The following is a 25,743-nucleotide window of genomic DNA, read 5'->3' as shown; positions in this document are numbered from 1 at the left end:
GAGAAGCGCCGTCCGCCGGCCGTGAGGGCAGCTCCGTGGCGCCTCCCGCAGGCCTCGCCCCCACGTTCCCGCGCGCTGCCCCGCAGCTCTGGCCATGGCGGCGCCGCTGACCTCGCCCGGCCGTCGCAGCCGGTTCGAGCAGGAACAGGACCGGGCGGTCCGTGCGTTGATTCGCAGCGTGACCGGCCTGCCTGAGGAAGAGCTTGGCGACGGCCGGTTCCAGACCGCGCTGAATTTCGCTTGGTCCAACTTCAGGTCAGCGCCCGCCAGCCTTCGCCTCGGGGAGAAGCTCCGCGGCCGCGACGGCCCCGCGGTGCCTCGGGGTCACCCCCGGGGCTGGGGGAGAGCAAGCGGGTTCTTTGGCTCTGCCCGCACTGGCGCCCATCGGTGCTGCTGAGGGAAGAAGCCCCCGGCGAGGCTTGGGCCGGGCCCCTGCGCTGTGCTGCGGGGCTGTGGTGCGCAGGGACTCTCCTGGCTGCCGCCCGCTCGCCCGGAGACCTGGAGGGTGCCTTGGCTTGGAGGTGCTGAGGCGTGGTGCAGAGCCGTGTCCTGCCGTGCCCTCCGTGTAGCCGCTTACGGGTAACGCAGGGGGCCGTTAGCCGAATCCCTGTCAGAGGGACGGTGGCTGTTATGCCATCACTTCTAAATCTTGGCCTTTTAGGGCTTTGCTTCTGATTTGTAAAAAACTACCTTTCCACGTCTTCATTTAGCCATCCAAAGTGTTGTTTGCTGGAGGGAGGCAAAGAAATAATCATTATATGTAGAGAACAAGTAAACAAAACTCCACCAAATCAAGATCGAGCTTCTAGCCAGGAATACCATGCTGCTTATGAGAGATCAGTCTACAGAAGATAATGGAGTTGATGCTATTTCAGTTTGTCATAAACATGATCTTTATTAACCTGTAATGTAGATTATCTATATCCCTTTGATTCTCTTACACTGCCATGTAAAGTTTCCTCACTGAAGTTTTTACATACAGCTTTTTCAAGTATCACAGTTACCATTTCAGCGTCTGCCAACAATTTTTACATGATATATTTTCAGTTTCCCATACTGTCACTAACTACTGCCTCTTCAGAGTCTTATGTACTTGCTTATCTTCATGCAGCAAGTACCTAATCTGTTTAAAATCAATGCTACGTACATTTTTTGATGCTGTTTAAATCCATTTTTGGGGGAGTGAGCAATAGAATCACTGCACTGCATCACGTCAGACTGTGAATCCTAACTGCTAGTAGACTCAAATAAGACTGTTGTAGAGAGCTGAGTGTGACCTGTAGGTAGTGTTTTGACAAGCTCAACTCTTTGCCGAGTTTTGAGGAGTTTAGTTGTATTCTTTGGGAATGTAGGAATATGGTATTTTAACTGCTGTCTCCCTGTGTTCTTTATGTTTACCAGCAATATTATGTGTAATGCATATGTAGGAATTTATTTATTGGTTTTGTAGCTGCATCAATATAGTTGCTTGTAACAGTTGTTAATCTCAGTGTGCACACTTGTAGTGGTAGCAGGATTTCTTGATCCAAGTGAATGCTCCCTGTCTTTTGTCTCTTTTTGTGATATCTCTCCTGCTTCCGTGACCCAGTTGCTTCTGTTGTTGTGTGTATTTTTAGACTGGAGAATTGTTGATTTGAGCTTTTTTTCCAAAACAATGTGGCATGAAAACAGAGGGGGCGATGCAGATTTGCCATCAAGTAGTTTTGACAAGGGAGAGTTGGGAAGAGGAAGGGTTTTATGCCAGAATTGTTGTCTAAATGTACTCACAGCCAGCCTGAATTTGACTAATGCCATATTTCCAAACCATGAGACCTTAGAGTGTAGTGGAAACTCTTTTAGTTTCAAGTTTGTGAAACTTGTGGTTTGTCATGTTACATTTGATGATCTTTCTATGCTGTAGTTCTCAGGTTCATCTGTTTCTTTCCATGCAGCACAGTAGTCGTCTTCTATTTATGATGTTCCTAACTTGCCTAAGAAAAATGTATACCTTTTTTGCATGTATATGTGTGCTAAGGTCATAAATTAAAACTCTAAGTAATAGACCAAAGGAATTTTAGAAATAACTTCCCTTCAGCTTAGCTTTTCTTTTCAGCACAGATTCTTGGCTTGGTTTTTATATTGTCATCCTTCCCATCTGTTGTTCTAAGTCTTCCAGTTCGTGTACGTACCACCATTTTTCATTTGAACTAATGATTTCCTATATAAGCTAATGTGCCTTAGTAAATGGCAGAGAATCTATATTTTCTGAACCCGAATGCCAGCTACCTAGTTGATGTTACATTTTATCATACTTTTACTCCAAAGCCTTATACACAGATGATATCAGACTAATGGGTCTGTAGTTAACAAAATAAGTTTTTCTTTAATATGGACATCTCTTCATCCTCCAGTGATACTTGTTAAAAGTATCTTGCTGTTTCTTGCCTTACAGTTTCATTTTCTAGTTTATTATTTGACATTGAGGTGATTTTAGATAGAATGTATTTGGAAAGTCAATTTAGCTTAACTTTTTTTTTTTTTTCCCTCCTCTCTGTGGTTATGAGAGTTTTACCCCTGTGTTCTGGACATTTTCTGATGAAAGCTGTGGCAAAATTAATTTGGCTTTGAGGACCTATATATAGAGCATTTTGACCTTGTGCTTACTACTATCATACTTCATTCCCTGTTTTTTCTCTCTCTGGAACAGAAGGACCTTTTTCATATTCTAATTCTTCTGCAAAGCCCATATTAACCTTCCATGAGTTCTTATTTTGTTCCTGTACATGCTGCCTTTGGTGATGTCGCTTTCTTTATCTTACTTGAGCTCTCTCTCCTTTTAGTCACTCTCCTTTACTGTTTACAAAGGAGTTTCATTTAGATTTAGAGGCCTTCCCATATTGGTCTTTGTTTTCCCTGTGCTTGTGATGCAGGTCGCAGATAATTTTTGTACACATTTGACACATTTGCCTTTGATATTACAGTTCTTGATCTCCTTTCCCTACTTGACTTAACTGACAGCATGCTTTTAATCGCTTACTTTGCTCATACCATAGTAACTTTCCATTCGGCTTGAAGTGTGGGTTAAATGTAACCTGCGTTCCGTTTTTCCATCTTTAAGGTCAATTGTAGTTAATGTTTCTTGAGCTAAGAGGCACTGATATGAAATTTTGTTGATGTTTAATGCTGTTGTTGAATTAAGCATGCATTATTAAACTGATAGTATTGCCTTCATATATGTAAATCAGCTTTATTTTCTTTGTTACTTAAGTTTCCTTTTAAAACGTTTTCTAATATATATTTCTTAACACAGATTTCACCGTTTTCTTGACGTGAACAGTCATAAAGTAGAGAGGACAATAGAAGGGTAAGTATTATGCTTATGGATTAATAATGGATTAGTTATCTTTTTTTAAAGCATTTTTGATATTGTTCTTGTTATAGAATACATGAAAAATTGGTAGTTCATTCTGACCTTAGAAAAGCTGCAAGCTGGAAAAGACTAACAGAAAAATTTCTGAACTCGCCACTCCCAAGTATCGAAGAAACAAAGGTATGTATGTTGCAATTTCCTTATGCTTTTCTGCCAGCACTCCTGCATTTATATTGACATTGAGGTTGTAATGTTGTGTTGGGAATTTCAGATGCCTTAGCAAGGGATTTTGCTGTCTGGGTCATGAATTTGCAGGGTAGTATTGTTTGGTTTCCCCATTTATTTTAGAAGTGTGTTTATTACAGAATCACAGAATCTCAAGGGCTGGAAGGGACCTTGAAAGATCATCTAGTCCAACCGCCCTGCCAGAGCAGGACCACCTAGAGTAGGTCGGCCAGGAATTTGTCCAGGTGGGTTTTGAATGTCCCCAGAGAAGGAGACTCCACAACCCACCTGGGCAGCCTGTTCGAGGGCTCCGTCACCCTCACAGTGAAGAAATTCTTCCTTGTATTTCTTTGGAACCTTTTATGTTCCAAGTTATACCCATTGCCCCTTGTCCTGTCATTGGACATCACTGAGAAGAGCCTGTCTCTGTCCTCCTGATACCCAAACTTTATGTGTTTGTAAACATTAATGAGATCACCCCTCAGTCTCCTCTCCTCCAAACTAAAGAGCCTCAGCTCCCTCAGCATCGTAAGGGAGATGCTCCACTCCATCATCTTTGTGGCTCTGCCCTGAACTCTCTCCAGCAGCTCCCTGTCCTTCTTGAATTGAAGGGCCCAGAACTGGATGCAATATTCCAGATGTGGCCTCAGGAGGACAGAGTAGATGGGGAGGAGAATCTCTCTCACCCTACTGCCCACACCCCTTCTAATACACCCCAGGATGCCATTTGCCTTCTTGAACACGAAGGCACATTGCTGACTTGTGCTTATCCTGCTGCCCACCAGGACCCCCAGGTCCCTTTCCTACTACTCTCTAATAGTTAATTCCCTGACCTGTACTGGTACATGGGGTTATTCTTTCTCAGGTGCAAGACTTGCCCTTGTTGAATTTCATTAGATTTCTCTCTGCCCAATTCTCCAGCCTGTCCAGGTCTTGTTATTGTCAGGGTTTCAGCATGGGCAGTTTCATGACTTGAAGGACATCTCATTGCAGAGCAGGTGTTTTATGGTCAATGTTGTACAAATGTTGTAGCTAGAACCTAGAGGTATCTAGATCCAATCTCTTCTAAAACAACAGTGAATTGAGCAGTTCTTACTCTACCTATTTTTTTTGCTTTAAGTAACGTTATCTGGACATTTTTATTTTATTATTTCCAAGTGGAGTACTTCCAACCCTGTAGCTTCTTCATTGAGACTATTATATATGTTTTACCTTTGAATACACTTTGTATCAAATAGGTTTAGGATATGGACTGGATCCTATATGACACAAGTTGTCTCTCTTAGACACTTTCCAGTGTGGTAGTTTAATAATGAATTTCATCTTTGAGAACTGAAAATTCCTGCTTTTGGAAAATTTAACCTTATTATTTAAGAGTGCTCCATATAATGATATTATTTAACAAGCTTGTGTGTTTTGACTTGTAGTCTGATTCTACTTGTCATCAAACTGGCTTTTTCCTTTCTTTGTACTGTTTTAGGATTCTTCTAATATATGGGGAAACCCCTGGAACCCTCAATAGCTAACCTATATCATAGAATCACGGAATGGTAGGGGTTGGAAGAGACCTTTAGGGATCATCTAGTTCAGCCTCCTGCCAAAGCAAGTCTGCCTAGCTCAGGTTGCACAGGAATGTGTCCCAGACAGGTGTTGAAAACCTCCAGAGAAGGAGACTCCACACTCTCCCTGGACAGCCTGTGCCAGGGCTCCCTCACCCTCACAGTGAAATAGCGTTTCCTTATTGTTTAAATGGAACTTTTTGTGTTCCAGCTTCTTTCCATTACCCCTGGTCCTGTCACCGGATACATCAAAAAAAAGGGATGCCCCAACCTCCTGACAACCACCATATCTTCAGTTACATCCTGTACTTGTGTAGATCTTTTTAAAAATACCTGTAGTATTCAGAGTCCAATAAATGAAAAACAAAGTAGCCAAACCAACAGGCCAATCAAGCACTTGATACTTGAATGTTTCAAATACCTTAAGACTGGGAAGAGCCCTTTTTGGTTTCTTTTTCCTTTTGAAAATACATTTGGAGTCTAGGTGGAAATAGATAATATATAATATTTAGGAAGTCAAACTGCATTTAGATTTTAGCAGTGGCACATAACTTGGAAGGCTGAGTATTTATCAGTTTTATGACTGGTAAATGAAAGACCAGCTCGCATTTGTGATCCTGTCAGTGAACACTGGTATTCTTAGATATTCTAGAGTCAGTAATGTTCAGTAGGAACGTATTATATTCCCTGTGTGCTGGGTAAGTGGGATGCTATTTTATTGTAAATGTGAAATTTTTTTTGTTCTTTAAAAACAAGTGCATCTCATTTCCAAAGAGCTTTGTGTGTGTACAGACAAGTTCAAATACATAGTATGTAGATAGCAGTATCACCACGTTTATCTATAGAGGTGAAACCACCTGCTGAGGAACTATGGAAAGATAGAATCAAGCCACAGAAAAGTTGTTATTTAGTAAGAAGTAGTTGTGCTATAGGCAAATACTAGAGAATAGACCATAGCACAAATCTCAGCAGCATACCAGAGTTGGCACAGTATTCTGACCTGATTGAAGGCCTCTGTTTCACAACCACATTAGTGCAATATTGGAGTTAAAAATGCATCTGTAATGCTGTGTGTAGACTTTCAGATGAGGGAAGGTAATGTGAACATGATCTTAAAATGTAGCAATTTTAGCAAAGTGTTTTAGCAAACTTCATTTGAAATAATCAACCATACTAATAAGGGAACTTAGGCTTGGTTTTGTGCAGGCCCATTACCTGCGTCCTTCTGCCTCATCCACTCTAGTATAGCTGTCCATTAATCCCTTGTCCTTCGGTAGCTTCTTACTTTTGTGGTAATTCAGAGTTCCTCAGTTTTCTTTTGCATGTTCTCAGGTTATTAGCTCAGTAAGAGGCAGCTTATGCTGTGACTACTTTTGAAGTATTTATACATTGATTGGCTGATTAGGAGACAAAAGAGAATGAATAATTAACCTGCTATAGCAGGTTGCAGATGGTCTTTTTGTAGTTCAGCACTGGGGAATGGGACCTAATATGGAGCATTCCTGCAGCTAATAGGCTTGAGTTTGTTCCAACCTAAAATCTTTTAGACTACTTGTTGACTTGCTTTTTTTTAATGTGTTTTAAAGACAGATACACACTATTCCATACTGTCTCTTCTGTTGTGTTTGTCTGATTCTCCATCCAACACCACCTATGTGGAAAAACCAAGAGACAAAGAAGTGGGTAAGTTTACAAGATGTTTATGTTGCTAATAAAAGATACAATCCATTAATGCAATCTGATAAGGACATTTTTCCTCTCCATTTTATTATCTACTTCACTTCAAGGTGCTTTATTGATTGTCTTTTTTATTGATTTATACATTTAAAGCAGCTTGCAAATCTTTCCTGCCTGCATTTATGTTACATCACCTAATTGAGTTTTCCAGCCACCAAATTACCATGGGAACTCTTCTGGACTCCTACCGTTGTTGCTTACTAACATTCTGCACCTGTTCAGCAGTGCTTAGACACTCAGAGAGACAACAGGTTTCTATCCTCAGTCTCTGTCTTGTACCTCAATAGGAGGTCTGTTGAAAGAGCTTTGGTGATACAAATTCCTCTGTTCCCTGTGTAGTCAAGGAAAGGAAGATACTTTTGAAAGTTTCCAGAGAGAGATCCCAGCTGCCTGCTTCCTAAAGTAGGGCTGTGTCACTCAGTGCCTAAAAATGAGGCTTGTGCTTAAGTTTGAGTGGATACCATCCCTCATTTGTTTACAGTGTTGTATCGTAGACTGAAAGAAGAATATTTCAGACTAACCTAAAGAAAATCTTGCATCTTAAGATTCCTTTTTGAATGATCTCTGCACATTCCCTCGGCGGTGTTTTGAATGCACTTTCAGCCCATTCCAGGAATGTGAATATGAAGAGGTTATCTCAAACAACACTAATTACAGTTGAGTAAGCTTCATGTTTAAGATATAATATATTGTAAGTGTGGTTGTTACTTTTAAAGTATTATGCATCACATCATGGAAATGTGGTGTCTTTTTTTAGAGAGTAAGACGGTTCTTGCTTTATGTTGTTTACAGTCCAAGATCCGTGTGCTTATATGTAAATTATACATGTAGAATGTTTCCACCAAGCTAAATGGGACCTGTCACGATATGTGATGTGTTGCATTCTTGCATGTTTTTCCAGGACTGATGCTTAGGGTAGGGTAACATAAATACAGATAAATACGCTGATGGCACACTGTGTTGCATATTTTGAATGTATAAGCAACAAAACTGAGAATTAATAAGGAATACAGGTGGTTGTTACGTCGCAGTTTACATGTCTGAAAGTGTTTAACTGTGTTAAAGCAACAATGGTGTAACCTTAAGTGTTAGGGAATGCCTTTCATTTTAGATTTAGAGTAACAATGTAACTGTATCTTTGGAAATGTTTTTAGAGGAAAAAAAAGTCACAGTTATATGTTACTATTTTTATGTTTATACTTTTCTTAGAAAAGGAAGAAGAATTTGATTGGGGAAAATATTTGATGGAAGGAGAAGAAATTTACTTTGGCCCAGGCGTAGATACACCAGTAAGTAGTTTCTTAAGGTAAAAAAACCCAACTGTATAAACTGGTTTGAAGCATGTTGGAGACCTGATTTGTATGCTCTCTATAATCTCATAGGATTACATTGTATGTTACTTCTTTCTTAATACCAAGAAATATACACAGACCTAAGCAAAGTACCAGTAATATAAAAGCTCTTGTTTTTCCCCATGTTTTGACTTAGTCCTGCAAGTAAGCTGATTCCTTCTGCTGAACCCTGCCTGATCCTAGTCAGACCTTCTTGTAACTCTGTGATCTTCTCCAGCTCTCATTTTTGAGATTATTAATATTATGTATAACTTACAACTATCTGCCAGAGACTGATTTGTTAGTGTCCTGAATTTACTTTATAGTGACAGAAAGAAGAGAAGAGTTTGTTTGACTTCTGGGGTCAATAGGAAGTGAACATAGATCTGTCTTATGTTGTACTGAAATGTACTGGGGTTTGTTGCGCTTAATAGGATTGGTCTGGAGAAAGTGAAGAGGAGGAAGACACTCAGCCTTTAAGCAGAGAGGACTCAGGTATTCAAGTGGACAGGACACCTTTAGAAGACCAAGATCTAAATAAGAAAACAGTACCTAATGCTTCCTGGAAAGGTTAGAATAAGCTATAAGTCTGTTATGGTCATAACATACTAAAATTTAGCAAGCTAATGTGACTTGATTTTTATTATTCTTCAGTGAGCTGTTATGTTTTAGATTTATAATAGTTTTAAGCTGCATGTTATTGTTCATTACTTCTAACTGGACATGTTCCTGTGCAACCTGATCTAGGTTGACCTGCTTCTGCAGCGGGGTTGAACTAGATCATCTCTAAAGATCCCTTCCAACCCTAACATTCTATGATTCTGTGATACTCCGATACAGAAATGGAACCTTACACAGTAAATTTAGCACGTAGTTGTATGGCTGTAATGTAAATTCTTATTATTAAGCATCAGGATGCTGAAACAAAGTTTGGTTACCAGAAGAAACATTTGACTCAGTGCTGGGAATGAAGCATTTTTAAAAAGAAAATAGTTTCATGTAATAAAAACACTACTAGCTTACTCTTGAATACCTTTAAGGAATATTGACTCTAGCTGTGTATTTTTGTGTTGAATATTGCAGGATACAGGATACCATCTATAAGAAGACTGCTTAATACTTATATGTTGTATAAGCAGTAGGTAGCCAACAGGGATTATTTAAAGTTTTCTTGATAATCACATTTAAGGAAAAAACATCTATAGAAACTGTGTAGTGCAAAGGAATATAGCGACAAAGCCTGTGATACTTGGCCATTTATTTTTTAAGTCAGCTTGGTTTTGTACATATCGTTTGAGAATTGACAGAGACAGAAGCCCACTTTCCTGGGAAGAATTTGAAACTATAAATCTTGAAGTTTATTTTTTAGGACTCTTGCAACTTTCAGGAAATGAGGCATTTCTATGTAAATTGAATTTGTGTGTGATGATATCATATAAACAAGTGCAGTAAATTGTAAATAGTTGTAAATTTTAATTTATTTGAGAAAGCCTGTGGTTCTGCAGCTGAGCGGATAGGCTTATTAAGAACTTTTTGCCTGTGTTTCATAAACATTTCCTGAATAAATAAAAACACCTCACCAACTGTCATGTGTTTTCACAGTCGGTGAGCCGGATGCCCGCAGCTGGCTGGAGCAACATGTAGTTCCTCAGTACTGGACAGGAAGAGCTCCTCGCTTTTCACATAGTTTGCACTTGCATTCCAACCTAGCTGCAGTCTGGTAAGAAGAAAACAGTATTGCTTACATATTTCTTACTGACTTATAATACATAATAATGACTTTATGAAGGATAAAGGTAGTATACTTATTACCAATTTAGTTAAAAACGGGATTAAAAAGGTACAAATGAGTAGGATGAGCACACAAGCTGTTTTTTCTATTAATAGATTGTTTTCCTTTTTTTTGGTTTGTATCAGAGTGAGGGTTTTCCTTTTTCAGAGAACCAAATCTTACTGTTGAATTTTGTTTAAGTTGACCCTTACAAAGGTCTCTGAGGAACTAATACAGGTGGGTTTTAAGTGGTCCTGGAATTGAGTAGTTCCATAAAGCTTAGCTTTTTGTTTTGTTTTGGTGCCTTCCTTGCCAAGTTCGTATTAAGTACAGATTTTTGTGTGGGGAAGGAACATAAAGCAGTATATTATCACAATCTTCTGTGGTTTTAGAAAGAACAACGTTCAATTTAAAATTAATTAGAACAACACCGAACCTTGAGGTTGTTGCTTCAGTCTTACTTTCAGATAATGTCTGTTATTTCAGCCATTGAACTGTTTTAATTTCCTTTTCGTCTTAAGGGACCACCAGTTATACACCAGTGATCCTTTATATGTGCCAGAAGAGCGAACACTAGTCACTGAAACTCAGGTTATACGGGAAACTCTTTGGTAAGAGCAACGTCAGAAAGGTTGCATTTTAACTTTCTCATTTCCTTGAGAGAAATACTGAGATTTATCTTTGAAGTTGCATCTGCAGAAAGAATTATTCCTGAGGTTTAGCTTGCACCATTGCTGGCAATAAAGATGCTGCTAATGTGTGTTAGCTGTTCAGATTCACAAAGAAGGAGGTAGTTTACTATTTCTTATAAGCATTCATTCTTCAAGTATAATGGTTCAGTAGAACCAACTCATTCTTGTCCCACCCCTGTGGGTTTTAAATATGGTGTCCAATTTTAGGAAGTAGGTTTGCATCGTCCTATAGCTGGAAATTATCTCAACTGCAGAAGAACTTTAGGAGATAATTATTTGATGCCAGTGTCTTATTGTTCTTGTTCTAGCAACAACCCCTAGCATTGTAGTTGATCTGTGGTTCCCTTTTATATGAAGAGACTTGTAAGCAAGGGCAACCCAATTCTTTTATTAATTATATAAGTCTGTTAAGGGGGAAGGCATTACAACTCTTTGTTTCTTTTTAAGGCTACTTTCAGGAGTGAAAAAGCTTTTTATATTTCAGCTGAATGATGGAAAAGTAGCTGTGCGGAATGATATTATCGTAACTCATTTAACCCATGTAAGTTGTTTCTGAATCTCGTCTGAATCTGTCTGTCATTAGGAAGATGTAATTTTGGGGAACAGGAGATTAAACTACTTGTGGAGAAATTACATTTCCACAGTTACTCTTAATTTAACCTAAACAAATGTGACTTAATAAAACTGAATGAGCTGTTCCCATATTTGCAAATGTGATGAAGTGATAGAGGTGGCAGGATTTTATTATATTTTATTTCATAGAAATACATTTTGATTTCATTTTAGTCTTTATAAAATACAGATTATTTTTTTATTAGATGATTCTAAAAAAAATGTTGATTGGTTTGTTTTTTTGTTTCTAGAATTGCCTGAGATCTGTATTGGAGCAGATAGCAGCATATGGTCAAGTTGTGTTTAGACTACAGAAGTTTATTGACGAAGTGATGGGACACAGCCCAGAAAGCATAATGCATGGAACAGTTTCCACACCAAAGAAAACTACCGAAGCCCCATTCAGAACCTACCAAGCTTTTATGTGGGCCTTGTATAAATATTTCATTAGCTTTAAAGAAGAACTTACTGAAATTGAAAAATGCATAATCAACAAAGGTACAGTGCAAGGGAAATTTAACAAGTGGGAGGCACACAATGAAATTTTTATAAGAGGTAAAATGTGCAAAATGTTACGCAGATGCATTCTGAAACTGTGAAAGATGCCATGCTGCATTTTAAAACCTCATTAGTAATATTAACAAGGTTTGATTTTCAGTTGGATGTTACCTTCATAGATCTTTGGGTTTGTTTTTTGTTTATCCAGATAAAACAGTCACACTTTCAATAGTAATAGACAAGTTGTCTCCGCGACTGGCACAACTCAAAGTACTTCACAAAGTTTTCAGCACAGGAGTAGCAGAAGTGCCACCTGACACTAGAAATGTTGTACGAGCATCTCATCTGCTTAATACTCTCTACAAAGCTATTCTTGAATATGACAGTGTTGGAGAAGCATCTGAGCAGACGGTAGGGGAAATTGTTCCTTCCTTATCAGAACAACACACTAGAAAATTTACCCACTTTCTTTACAGTCATGGAGTATGGTAGCCTTCAGCTACCAAGAACTGAGGACAAATATGATAACCATAATACATTATAGATTCCTGACATGAATTCACTCAACCTGGAGAAAATTAGACTGCAGAGGGGAAGGAGATGTGGGGAGTTGAGGACCAGGGAGCTGTTATGAAAGAGGGGGCTTTAAATAGCATTCCCTCCTGTTTCTACAGCTGCATAATTGCGTTAATGATGAAATGTAGGGGGTTGGGTTTTTACAGTAATTTGTCAGTTATACTAAATACAAAAATACAGTAGGTGTCATTTTGTCCTTTTGTTTTCCTGATTTCTGTGTTATAAAACCACTGAATGTTTTATGACTATCCCTTACTGTTCAAGAGATGGAGTGCTGCTTGAGTCTGACTGTGGTGACAAAAATAAAAAGGAGAAGCATGCACAATGTTTGCTTCCATTGCTACTGCTAAAGCTGTAATTTTTAGTTTAACGTTTAACAAACTTAATCTAACATTTTTCTCTTTAAAAATCCTTAAGTGTATTTACGTGCATCTCAAAAACTGTGATTGCATGATTAAGACATTGGGCTTTGCCATATTGCTTCTAATGCTTAGGATACAAACATTCATTCACTTTTTCATTCTTCTTTTTTTACCCTTTAAATTCAGGTATCCCTTCTGTTTTCTCTTTGGGTTGAAACTGTGAGGCCATACTTACAGACGGTGGATGAGTGGATAGTCCATGGTAATTTGTTTGATCCTGCAAAGGAATTTATCATTCAGAGGTAGGGATGCTGGTACTGGACATATGTGATGCTGTGCAGTTATAAATAGGAAGCCTGCAATAGAGCCTAGGAAGTAAAGGGTGACAATAAAAGTAGGTTTTCGTGTTTGTTATTTTACTTAAGTGGAATTTATTTCTTAATCATACTTTTATAACTTGTCTCAAACTTCCTATCAGGGAAATTGTGTTAGATATGGAACCCTAACAGTATTGTTCTGTAATAGAAATCAGTTGTTTTATTTTTTTCCATCTATAATAAATAATCAGCAGTTTGAATGTGTTGTCTTTTTTAAAAGCAATTAAGCATTTTCCAAAACCAAGACATTTGCAAAAATGACAAAATTTATTTGTTAACTCTTGTACCAATCTGTAGTTGTTATAAATCAAATACTGTTTAGAATTAAAATACTCTTTGCTTCCAACTTGTAGTACAAGTTAGTATGGTGTTTTGAATTACACACACATATCCTAAATGATATTTGAGCTGTTAATTTATCTGCTGTTTGTATGCTATGTTTTGCTGGTCCTTTTTTTGACAGCTTGAAGTGTAAAGTGAATATAGAAATCGGAATTTGGCTTGTAATTACATTTGCCTCATCTGGCAAACTTAAGTGAACCTCTGTTAAGATAGGTCAAGATGAGCGTGAAGTAAGAGAACAGTTCTAGCACTATAGTAATAAATCCTTAGTAGCTGAGACCTTTAGCATCCTTATGTCCTACTGGACTTATTTTTTTCTGTGGTTCTGTCATGTTTTCAGTGCTACCAACAGGGATGATTTCAACTGTCATTCCTATTTGTGCATCATTTTAGTTATCTAATTGAATTTGTTTTCCATCTGACTTTGAAGACCAAATTGTGTATCTAACATAACACAAAAAAGCAATGTTAACTAAGAACTGAGTTTTACCTACTCTGGATTTTTTAAGCTTTCCCAGTAGTATTTGTTGGCTTCATTGGTGTTTTTAACTAAATCTGCAAGTCAAATCACTAATCATTTTGTTATTAAAGATGCGTGCCACTGTGAATAGTTAATTTCCTAGAAAAATTTACTTAATAATTACTATAGTTGCCTTGTTTTGAGGGTTTCTTTGGTTATACAAGTGTTTTATCCCCTGTAAGATGATGATTCTTTATCGTGCTAAAGCTATCCTCCTAGCTAGAAATGTCTAGATAGTATGTGAATGAGCTTATTTAGTATAATTTTGAATGTGCTTCTTCATCATTCTAAAAGAAAGTCAAAGAAAGCATAGATAAAGAATGATATGAATCTTCTAGGAATTAAGTTTCATCTTTTGAGCAAAGGGAAATAACAGCTTTTTATTTCTTCACAGAAACAAAAATGTTCCAGTTAACCACAGAGATTTTTGGTATGCTACCTACACATTGTATAGTGTGTCAGAGAAAACAGAGAACGAAGAGAAGATGAGTGATAATGCCAGCGCCAGTTCTGGCAGTGATCAGGCTCCTTCAAGCAGGCAGCACACCATGGTCTCTTTTCTGAAACCTGTGCTAAAGCAAATCATCATGGCTGGAAAATCCATGCAGCTATTGAAAAATCTTCAATGCAAAGATGGCACTCCACAGCAGGCAGCATCAAGAGGTGAGATGTCTGTTTGTGGACTGTCATGCCTTAGAGTATCTTACAGTATGGGTGTATTTTTTGCTAGTAGTGTTTCCATGGTTTTAGAATAATGTAGCACCCAGTGTTGAGTTTAAGTATCATGGTTGGTACCTTCAAGTCTGACTGAAAACATTTTACTCTTCCAGTGCCAACAACTGACGAGAGCAAAGTGAGCAAAATAAAGAGCAGTTCTCTTTGGTTTCTATTGCTTTAAATTGTTCTTAAACTTCTTTTCATGTGCTTGCAGAACTTCTTTATTTTTTTTATAACGAGCCAAACAAAAATGGCTTCTGTTCTAATAGGAAAGTTGTTTCATTGTAATAAGTAATATTTCATATTTCAGATACCTTTTTATTAATCCATTTGAGCATACACCTGACCTTAGGCATTGGACTACTCCTACTGTTATAGGAGCTAGTAACAGGACAAGGGCTAATGGGATGAAGCAGGAACACAAAAAGTTCCATTTAAATATAAGAAAAAACTATTTCACTGTTCAGGTGAGGGAGTCCTGGCACAGGCTGCCCAGAGGGGTTATGGAGTCTCCTTCCTTGGAGGTCTTCAAGACCCACCTGGACACATTCCTATGCGACCTGATCTAGGTTGACCTGCTTCTGCAGGGGGGTTGGACTAGATGATCTCTAAAGATCCCTTCCAACCCCTACCTTTCTGTGATTCTATGATACTGTTGTAGCAAAACTTATTTCAATAAGCATATGAGGTTTTTTCCCCGAGTAGTGGCCAACACTTGGTGTGGTAATAGCAAGTAAATGCCAGGCTATGGCGAGCTTTTAGTTTAGATGGTGTTTTCTCGTAGAACAAAATATTACCATGGAATGTGTTGCCCTGTTTAGATGCTGAACGAAAGAGTTTGTATACACTGTTCTTGGAATCAGTGCAGTCTCGCCTGCGGCATGGGGAAGAGTCTGTTTCAGATACTATTACAGAACAGCAGGCCACAAAGCAGAGCCTGATAAAGATGCAGTCTATAGCAGAAAGACACTTGGAATTGGATGATGTCCATGACCCACTGCTGGCTATTAATTTTGCCAGGTAAGTCAATGGTCTTCCTGCTGTGTTGTTCAGAGCAATATTCTACTTGGTGACATTTGGTAGACCAGTTTTTTATTGCCGTTGAAAATAAGGAAGCGCAGAATGAAGAGGATCACCAACAATCAGTGACAGAAGCTACATAAACATTACCCTTATGCTTAGTTAAAGAAAACCAACTAAAATCCACAAAGAATCTGCTACTCACATATGTTATCACACAGAACAGGAGTAGTCTGAATCGTAACAGCCTTTAGCAAATAAGTATTTTAATAGTAAATGCCACTATAAAATCTAAACTTTTAGATGTATTTCCTTGGAATTTGTACATCATGTCATTGGTTTGCATCAAGTGTGTTTGAAGAATGCAGTTTCAGTTGTGCTCTGCTTAAATAATTTAACTTTAAAAGCCTTCCCAAATTCTTGTTAGTTGCTTAAAAAATTTTAATTCTTCATAATGAGAGAGGTCATATAGAGGTTATAAGTATATTGGAAATTAGCAGGAGACACAAACTCTGAAAGTCTTACCTACTTTGAGATAACAGATAAGAAAATAAGTAGTTGTGTTTTCTTTTTGGTCCTAGGAGGAGTTTGTTTTAAAGAAATCAAAATTAATGGTGAATAAGATAGCATTATTTCCCTTGTTTGTTGTGGCTATTTGTCTCAACTTTTCTGTTTGTCAAATTTGATAGATTAATTCAATGTCTGACTCATAGTACCTGTCAAGGTAATAGCTGCTATGAGCCAGGCTTCCTGTTAAAATGGGTTCAGCTATTGAGTATCTTCTTATAAAATGTTACAATAATTTGATCTTTTCTGTGACAAATAATTAAACTTACCAAATTTTTACTGCAGATACTCTCATGATATAATATTGCAAATAACACATAGGGATCCCATGTCCAAGGTGCCTCAAACCAATTCTCTGTGTGTGTTGTGGGGTATTTTTTTTGTTTGGTTGGGTTTTCTTGGTTTGTTGTTTTGTTGTTGGATTTTGTTTTTTCAGTGTTCAGATTTTTTCTAGGTTTCCTTATTTTTCTTTCTTGGGAAGTTCCTGTGCTGTGTATGCACAATGTAGTTTTAAAAGTTCCTGTGATAGTGGGTTTGTTTATTAAGCTGTACAGCATGTGAACTTGATGTTGTTTTTCCCGATTTTTTTTTTTTTAAGCAATTATATATTATGGTGTGCCATCCTTTTTTATATTCTTGTACCTGATCATACAAAAACTATGAATGATCACGTAATAGGCTTGGTGTGCTGTAGTCATGAAATAGCTTTTATTAACTTCTGCAACTTTTTACAGCAGAAGATCTAATTTTGATTTAGATGTTTGAAGATTTGATGGTTTTGGTTTGTATATTGTATGAATTATGGACTTTCTTCCCTAAATGGTTTGTTTTATTTTGAAGGTTATATTTGGAACAGAGTGACTTTCACGAGAAGTTTACTGGTGGGGATGTTTGCGTGGATAGATCCTCCGAATCTGTGACCTGCCAGACATTTGAACTGACATTGAGATCTTGCCTTTATCCACACATAGATAAGCAATACTTGGAATGTTGTGGTAATTTAATGCAAACTTTAAAGAAGGATTATAGGTAAGAAAGTAGATGGACTTTTTCCTTAACTTCTTTTAAAATTACCAGTGATGTGCTATACACTCAAAGCAAAAATTGTATGTTGTGTTTCTACTCTTATCTGTCAGTCAACAATAAAGTCATTAAGGAGGAAAGGCAGATCTAACATGATAGAATCTCCAGGTGAAAACTCTGTCTAGCTTAAATCAACAGCAAAGGTATCATTTGTCTTCAGTGAATGTTCAATAGGGAATTTGTGCCAAACAGTACTTGTAATAACATTGGCATTTGAAATGGGAAGACAAATTTTAAAAAGCTAGAATATGTTTAATCTGAGATTCAGCTATACTGCTGTAAAATGTATATTAGACAAAAGCATAATATGTGGCACTTCTGTATTACTTAAGAATAAAATGGCCTATTCCTTTTACATTTCAGATGGTCGTATGTCTACTTACTTTTAAATCTGTCTGAAATACTTAATGCATTTATAGTCACAGCTCTTCTGAGAGTTGTAGCTATTTTTCCTACTTGATCAGAAAAGAGAAATCCATATAATAATTTTCTGGAGCTCCATATTAAAGTCTTCTTAAACAGAACTCTCCCTGAAATTTCATCTCTTTCCATAAGTTCTGTTTAGGGAGAGGGACAGGAATTCCAGACTCCCAAGTTATTTCTGAGGATTGCATAGCCTGTAAGATACCTGGATACCATGAGCACTTCCATTGAAGGCAGTGCAGCTGTTCAATCTTCCAGGGAAAAAACAGCTCAGTTTGACTGTGTGTGAAGGCTGCCTGAGGGTTAAGCAAAGGATTTACTGTGGACTTCGTTAAATTTGTGTTCAATGCTCAGTTCTTATAGTGAAGAGTTTTTAAGATTATTGTTTCTGTAACAGTTGTGTTTGATTTTGCTTACATGATTAAGACTGAAGAATTGTTATATGTTTGTTCCTGTTTAGGCTTGTAGAATATTTGCAGGCAATGAGAAACTTTTTCTTGCTTGAAGCTGGAGATACCATGTATGACTTCTATACATCTATTTTTGACAAAATTAGAGAAAAGGAAACTTGGCAAAATGTTGCTTTTTTAAATGTTCAACTTCAAGAAGCAGTTGGACAACGCTATCCAGAGGACAGTGCAAGGTAAAATGCAAAATCCTGCAAAATATAGTTTAGTTTTCTTTCCTACTTGCCTGTACTAGTGTGCTTAACTTGCATAGTGCAATGCTAGTTATTGTGTGCTCACTAAAAGAATCTGTTTTAATGACATTTTGAGCTGTTGTCAATTCTTCCAACCAAGATCAGACAGTTGGTATTTAGCAATAATAAATTAAAAATAATGAATCAAAATACTAATCTAAAACAGATTATCACCAATTAAATTACCTGTTTCCTTGCCCAGGTTGTCTATATCATTTGAAAGTGTTGATACAGCAAAGAAGAAACTCCCTGTCCACACCTTAGATGGTTTGACGTTGAGTTACAAGGTAATGACTCAATATTGTTCTAGTTCTTTTTCTAGAAAACGTTTGAAATGTAATGAAGTGACTTATATTTTCTGTCTTGGTTATCCTCTCCTCTTCTTAGGTTCCTTGGCCAGTGGATATAGTTATAAGCTTAGAGTGCCAAAAAATTTACAATCAAGTTTTTCTGCTCTTACTGCAAATAAAGTGGGCCAAGTATAGTCTGGATGTTTTACGATTTGATGGTAAGAAACTTCTTCAATGAAATATGCTCTAAAAACTTGTCTGTAGTCTAAGGATATAAGTAGTCTGATGCTTTCTGCATTAAGCAGTGTAAATCAGTTAGAATTTTGATTCTATAAAATATTAATCTTTATTAGCTTTGCAAATTACATACATTGAGCAGGGCATATTTTTTATTACTTTTCAGCCTCAGGGACAACCCTATTCATACATTCTCTTTGTCTCTGATTCAGTTCTAGTTAGTTATATTGGAAGCATGTTGCTTCATTCTTCAGATCTTGCTGTTGAAAGACAGTCTGTCTACCACACTATAATGTTTTGCTTTATGTATAGTCCAAGTTTTTATGATTAATACCTTGCAAAACAAGTTAAGGAAAGAAGGTGAAAAAACATACTTTATTTGAGATTGAAACAGTAAGCTAGCTAGATGGGAATACGTATGATAAGCTGTGACTTAAATATTTAGAAGTTGTAGAGAGGGATCTCTTAGTGTCTCCTTCACCAGATTAATGTTTATGCTCTTCCTGTCACGTATAAAATAGATACAAACTTCATGTCCCAAAAAAACAAATTAGAAAGTTGAGGGCTTCATCTGTATGTTGTACATCAGTCAAGTAATTCTCTTCCTAAAAGTATGTGGTTTTCAGTTGTTTAAAATTCATGGATATTGCTTTGTGCCTAAGCTCTTTTTTTTTCTCCTTTGTGAATGTAGGACACACATTTATTTTTAATGTAGATTTTTTTTTTTATCCTTTCACATACTCTCTAACTCCTTAATACCATTTCCTATGCTAGAATTTTTCAAATTGCCTTGTACATGTACAATCAAAATGTTCTGTATGTTGTTGCTCTATTTTAGCAACACATCTGAATTGAAAGAAAAAATCTTGCATCAGTATTGTGTGCAGAATAATAAGAAATAACAAGTTTTCATTTTTAAGTAACATTTTAACTACAGTTGTTTTCATAAGAACTTCAACGTAATGCTCTTGCTTTTTGTTTTTAGAACTAGTCTGTGCTGCAGAAAGCCCACAGATTAAGGAAGGAGCTTCGTTAGAACAAGGAATGCGTCCTCCACTTGGACCTCAGTCAGAAAGTATAAAACAACAAATACATCGCATGTTCCTCTTAAGAGTGAAACTTATGCATTTTGTTAACAGCCTGCACAACTACATCATGACTAGGGTTTGTGTTATACCACAATTTCATTTATATTAAGAACTTTTATCTGGAGATGCAGCATTAATAGTCCTTCAAATCTTAATCTAATGTCTTTTCTGCAAAATAATTTTGAGCTACACATGTTTCATGTAACTTGGGAGTTTTAAATCAGTAATTTGGAAAATGCTTTAAAAGTTCTACGTGCACATGATTAATCTGTGGATATTACTAGTTCTTTCTGACAGCTTCTCCTGGTGCTAGATGACTAAAGCGCAGTCATATAAAAATAGATTTCTGTAAACTGTTACTCTCTTAAGAACTGTTGTTTATAAAAGTGTTAAATGAATCCTTCTCAAAAATATGTGGTACACAGATCCATGACTTCTCAAATATAAAGACATTGTCTGTAGATTCATATCTGCTATACTATTACCTTTTTTTTGCTTTTGATTAAATTAATGTACTCTAAATCAACTCCTCTGGGGATAGTCTGTCTGCCCTGATGCTGTGGCAGTGTTGCTGTTTATATGAGGAATGTTATTGTGAAGTTACGAGGGGAGCTTGAATTTTTTGCTATTGATGATATTTCATTATTGATAGTGACTTGGAGGGCGAGCTTAGAATTTGACAGAGTGAGTGAATCAGTCAATTTTAAGTTCTTTAAAAAAAAAAGAAAGAAAATATTGGAAGAGAGTCATTAGCACTTGTGTGTAACATGGAATTTAATAACTATGGTCTTGTTTTAAGATTCTTCACAGTACAGGCTTGGAGTTCCAGCATCAAGTGGAAGAAGCCAAAGATTTAGATCAATTGATAAAGATTCATTACAGATATCTATCTACAATCCATGATCGCTGCCTTCTCAGAGAAAAGGTGGGTAAAGAAAATTAGCATAGTTGATATATTGAGTTTAGCAGGACAAAAAAAGTAGTTTAGCACTGTCTGTTTTGCAGTTCACACATACTATGCAATATATAGATACTCTTGAGGAAGTGGTAGCTCTTCCATAGGTAACAGTGAGATCCAGTTTCCATTGCAAGTCTCAGCTGAATTCTGTCAAGGATAAAAGATTAAATTAAAATCTTTGTACTGGATTTTACAGGACTTATTAATTTCTAAGAGATGGGATGGTTTGAACGAACTGAGGCTTTTGTTATGTAATGAGAATTATATGTACTGGTAGGAAACAGAGTTACACGGATTGCATCGTGTAGCCTTTTGTTCTACATGCTGTCTGTGCATAGTCTTCATCGCAGCAGTCAGACGTGAGATGAATTAGAGAACAAAGACAAAACACATCTTCAGTTTGTACAAATCACATCGTACTTAGGAGGTTGTTTTTACCAAATCAGATTACATGGCATAGGATACCTATGTATTGCAGCTTCATAATGAAAACGATTATGCTTCTCAATAAGTTGCTGACTGTTATTCCCTTTGTTTTACTTGCTATTTTAGGTGAGCTTTGTGAAGGAAGCCATAATGAAAGTGTTAAATTTAGTACTAATGTTCGCAGACCGTTGGCAGGCTGGTTTGCGGGCTTGGAAGTAAGTATATGTAGGTAAAATTCTACACAGTCATAGTTTAACAGCTCAAAATATGATTTCAAGATACTTTTTGTGTGAAGTAACAGAATTTTGCTCATTGTTTAACAGCAGGTACTAGAGGCTAATTGCTATTTCTTAGCAGAAGTGAAATTTATCTTAGGTTGAACTTAACAAGTTTCATGCACTTGTGACAGTGTGTGTTCAGTATTTTCTAATTAAAAAGGTAGTCAATATATAAATTATAAATGTTTGAAAAGATTGTATAGCATATCAGCGAAGAGAATTTTCTTTTCCTTCATATTTGTTTGTAATAATAAAATTAGAGGTTCACAGGTTTAGTTTTATGATCATATTTCCTGGTGTTGATTTAAAATTGCAGACAGCTTTTCTGTAGGAAAAACTGAGGATGTGTCCCAACTGAGATATTCAGAAAAGATGTATGCTTCCTTATGTGCCATGATGGAAGTTAGAAACCCACCTGTAATTCCCAAGATAAGGTTAATGTGTTGGTCAGTGAGTCAGTTGCTCTTCTCTAAGCCATACTTTAGACAAGCTTAAAAATGAAATACATTTGTTTTGGTTTTTTAGAGTAGCTAGTTGCAATGGGCCTACAGCGATCACCTAGTCCAACTTGTCTGACCAATTCAGGGCTGACCAAAAGCTGAAGTTTGTTATTTAAGGCACTGTTACAGTGTTTGACCATCCTCTTGATAGAAAAATGCTTCCTAGTGTCCAGTCTGAACCTGTCCTGGTGCAGCTTTGAGCTGTTCCCTTGCATCCTGTCACTGAATCTCAGGGAGAAGAGCTCAGTACCTCCCTCTATACAACCCTTCCGCAGGAAGCTGTAGAGTGCAAAGAGGTCAGTCTCCATTTTTGCAAACTAGACAAGCTAGGCGAGTCTCCAAGGCTATGTCTAACACTCAAAGGTTGATCTATGGCCCTGAAGCCAGCTGGTGTGGAGTGGCATATTTTTCAGCACTAATTCTCTTTGGCACAGAGGCTACCTAGAACTTGGATCCTGCTGTCCTGTGGCATTAGGAAGTTGCTATTTTTGGAATGCTTTTCTGATTAAAAATGTCAGAAATAGTTTGTGAAATCTGTTGTTAAAGATTGAAACTCAAGGCATGATGTAGTGTTGTCTGTATGCTCTTGGGAGAGGGGAAAAAGAAAAGGAGTTACTGTTGTGGACTACATCTTCTCCCTTCTCTTAGCACTAGCTGGCACAGTCCAAAGTGGAATTCAAGAGCTGTCTGATAGTAAAGCAGTGTGAATGTCCCTGTTTTATTTGGTAGTGTTTTTGGTGGAGGTTTACACCAAGGAGATCTGAAGCAACAGGGACCAGGAATGGCTGTCTTTGAAATACAAAGCTATGTAGGAATAATAGTTGTCGTTGTGGTTGGAACCACACAGTTCTTCCTAATGATTACAGAGATTTCTGTGATGATGAGGAAATGATTAATGGCATTGTGATAGTGTTCAGATGCTCCTGTCAAAATTGCCTTTGTTTTCTAGAGTAGTACACACAAGTATAACTGAAATATTGTTAGGTTCAAGCTGGAATTCTATGCAGAGAGTACTTTTGTCATTTACTGTCAAGTTCTGATTGTATTTTAAGGATAACATAGTGGCCCATCTGATAAGCATTCCTCTGTTAAACTGTTTCCTAGGATGGAATCCATAGAGAAGATGGAATCTGATTTTAAGAACTGTCACATGTTTCTTGTAACTGTTCTCAATAAAGCTGTCTGTCGAGGCTCTTTTCCTCACTGTAAGTACACGAGGCTTTTCACATACCTCCACTTACTGGGACTGTATTTAGATTTTAATCTATTTTAATGTTTGTACATCTTGAAGAATCTCATTTTTTGAGGTATTCAGAGGGACATGAAGCCTTACTTCTTTAAAAGTTAACTTCATTCTTTTTAGAGTATTCATGCCGTGCTTTTTTAGATGGCTATCTTCAGTTTACCTGACAAGGGGATGCTGATGTAGCCAACAGTTATCTAAATTGATGAATTTAAGTTCTGGAGGTCATAGAGGAACATCATTTTTGTTGTTGGTTAGATGGTAGCTGTGATATATTTTGAACAGATAAAACGATAGTAATGTGGTCTCTCAGCTGCAGTAAGCTCTTGGTTCTTCCTCTCTGTTGGAAGTTACTTCCTCAATAGCAGAAGCAGCAGCAGATTACATATCTGTGCTTCTACCTGCAGCCTAATATTATCTTAAATTGATAATTAGGGCAAGTTTGAGTTACAGAGGCAACTGCTGAATGGGGTTAGCTGGGATATAAATGTGTTTTCAAACAAGTTTCTGCATCATGTGTAGTCGTGGTGCTTAAGGTTTAGTGTTGGACCTGGCAGTGCTGAGTGAACAGTTGGACTTGATGATCTTAAAGGTCTTTTCTAGCCTAAATGATTCTGTGAATCTAAAAGAGGTGTAATATCTGATATCACTGCTACTCAGTCTACAAGAGCTTGTCTGGATGTGTTCCTGTGTGACCTGATCTAGGCAGACATGCTTTAGCAGGGGGTTGGACTAGATGATCTTTAGACGTCCTTTCCAAACCCTACCATTTCTGTGATTCGGTCTGCAAGAACTGTCTGTGAGCATGGCTTGCTGCATATAACTCCCCACAATGTTTATTTATTGTTTTTATGTGTACAGCAATTAGTGTTTCAAAGGAGGTAATTTCTTATCAGTTCTTGCCACCTAAAATGACTAATGGATAACTGATGATGAAAGTGCCAAAACACATCAGAAATTCCTAAAATACCTCACTGTCTTAAATCAACTGGTATCTTCCTTTTAAACTACAGCGTTGACTATTGCAATAAGTATTTGCAGAGTGGTGCAAATGCAAATATTAACTACTTTTGTTATGGTTTGGTTTGCAGTGGAATCTTTAGCTTTGTCACTGATGGCTGGCATGGAACAAAGTTAGCGCCTGAGTCCATTGAGTTCATAAAGAACTGAAAGCAGCGTTTATGTTGAAATTCCCCTGTTAAAAAACTGTAACCATTTTACACTCCAGTTTGAAACATGCATAGCTAGATGATGCTGATGTTTTGGAACTCTGTAAAATATTTCAAGATGTAAATAATGTACAGATATTTAAGTGTATTGGTTGTGGCAGTATTTTTCTCTGTGTATCAAAAAACATGTACAGTGTAAAATTCATCCTGTGTAAACAATCTTACTTGAAAATACATAGAATGTATTTCATGCTGGAAAAAGAGATTGTTTCTTAGTTGTGAATATCTGCTGATTTACTCTTTACATTAATTTGGCAGCTGTGAATAGGTCACAGGGCAGTGAGGAGTGGTATGACTCAGTTCTTAGTATTCAAAAGGTTGGCTGAGATCGATTTTGGCCTTTTTCCTTTGAAGAAAGGCTAAGAAGCATTCATCTCATTTGCTTAATGGTTCTTAAGAACTCTTTGGGAACAGTTATGACTGTTACAATAAGCTGATGTAAAAAAATACAAGATTAACTTATCAAAATAGATTACTGCAGGCCATGAAGTACTGGTATTTTTTAATGTTAAATGATTAAATGCTTGCGAATTTTAGTGGGAGCTCTTGTCAATTTCAGTAGGATCAAGCTCTTGTGAAGTGGTAGGTTGTAATACAGAAGGGTACATTTCTAGACATGTTCTTGTTCTGCACAAGATGACTTGCCCTGTCTCCTCCCCATGAAAGTTTCTCTGTAATTTTTACATCTCTACACCCATGTTTAAAAAGAGAAAATAACTCATTGTCATTTACCTATTTATTTATTTGAATAAACAAAAGATTTAATAATTGGAGTTTCACGGTTGTGTGTGTTTCTGCTGAAATCTGGTTGGTAACTTGGTTTGAGGGCTTTGTCTGCAGGGTAAATAAATTCTGTTACCAACTATGAGATACTGTGCCTCACCTTGTAAAACTATTCTTCTCAGGTGCAAAATAATTATTACTTTATATGAAAACTAATATTGGCGTTCCTGTTTGAACAGGAGCTCTCAAAAGGTTCTTCGAAGTTAAGGCCATAGAATGTTTTCAGGAAAAAGAATTATTTCTCTTATTT

At 37.1% G+C, this 25,743-nt stretch overlaps 1 protein-coding gene across 4 annotated transcripts; it reads left to right on the top strand.

The window, feature by feature from the left end:
- TUBGCP5 (tubulin gamma complex component 5) lies at window positions 1–25,483 on the top strand. 4 transcript variants are annotated; one of them, XM_061998214.1, is made up of 24 exons: window positions 1–255; window positions 3,290–3,343; window positions 3,421–3,529; window positions 6,720–6,816; window positions 7,416–7,526; window positions 8,080–8,159; window positions 8,636–8,771; window positions 9,804–9,921; window positions 10,494–10,583; window positions 11,112–11,205; window positions 11,528–11,774; window positions 11,983–12,185; window positions 12,899–13,014; window positions 14,346–14,614; window positions 15,490–15,688; window positions 17,096–17,284; window positions 18,222–18,404; window positions 18,664–18,748; window positions 18,849–18,969; window positions 19,974–20,152; window positions 20,876–21,001; window positions 21,587–21,675; window positions 23,343–23,443; window positions 24,573–25,483. In XM_061998214.1, exons 1-24 carry the CDS (start codon window positions 95–97, stop codon window positions 24,617–24,619), a joined length of 3,204 nt encoding a protein of 1,067 aa, XP_061854198.1. In that variant the 5' UTR covers window positions 1–94; the 3' UTR covers window positions 24,620–25,483. The 4 variants fall into 4 exon arrangements, 3 of the variants coding, with proteins under 3 accessions (XP_061854198.1, XP_061854207.1, XP_061854218.1); XR_009818927.1 differs by lacking the exon at window positions 21,587–21,675; XM_061998223.1 differs by lacking the exon at window positions 7,416–7,526.
- The last annotated feature ends 260 nt before the right edge of the window (window positions 25,484–25,743 follow it).

Source organism: Colius striatus, chromosome 1 (genome assembly GCF_028858725.1).
Source record: "Colius striatus isolate bColStr4 chromosome 1, bColStr4.1.hap1, whole genome shotgun sequence".
In the NCBI taxonomy this organism is placed as follows: Eukaryota; Metazoa; Chordata; class Aves; order Coliiformes; family Coliidae; genus Colius; species Colius striatus.
Note: the sequence above shows the minus strand (reverse complement) of the source record. Positions and strands in the feature narration are given on the sequence as shown.

Excerpts from the sequence above, each read along its gene's own strand:
- TUBGCP5 (XM_061998214.1), top strand. The coding sequence starts at position 95 with ATGGCGGCGCCGCTGACCTCGCCCGGCCGTCGCAGCCGGTTCGAGCAG. Across the intron at positions 18,749-18,848 it reads GTTTGACGTTGAGTTACAAG|GTTCCTTGGCCAGTGGATAT; the intron begins GTAATGACTCAA and ends TCCTCTTCTTAG. Across the intron at positions 21,002-21,586 it reads GCTGCCTTCTCAGAGAAAAG|GTGAGCTTTGTGAAGGAAGC; the intron begins GTGGGTAAAGAA and ends TTGCTATTTTAG.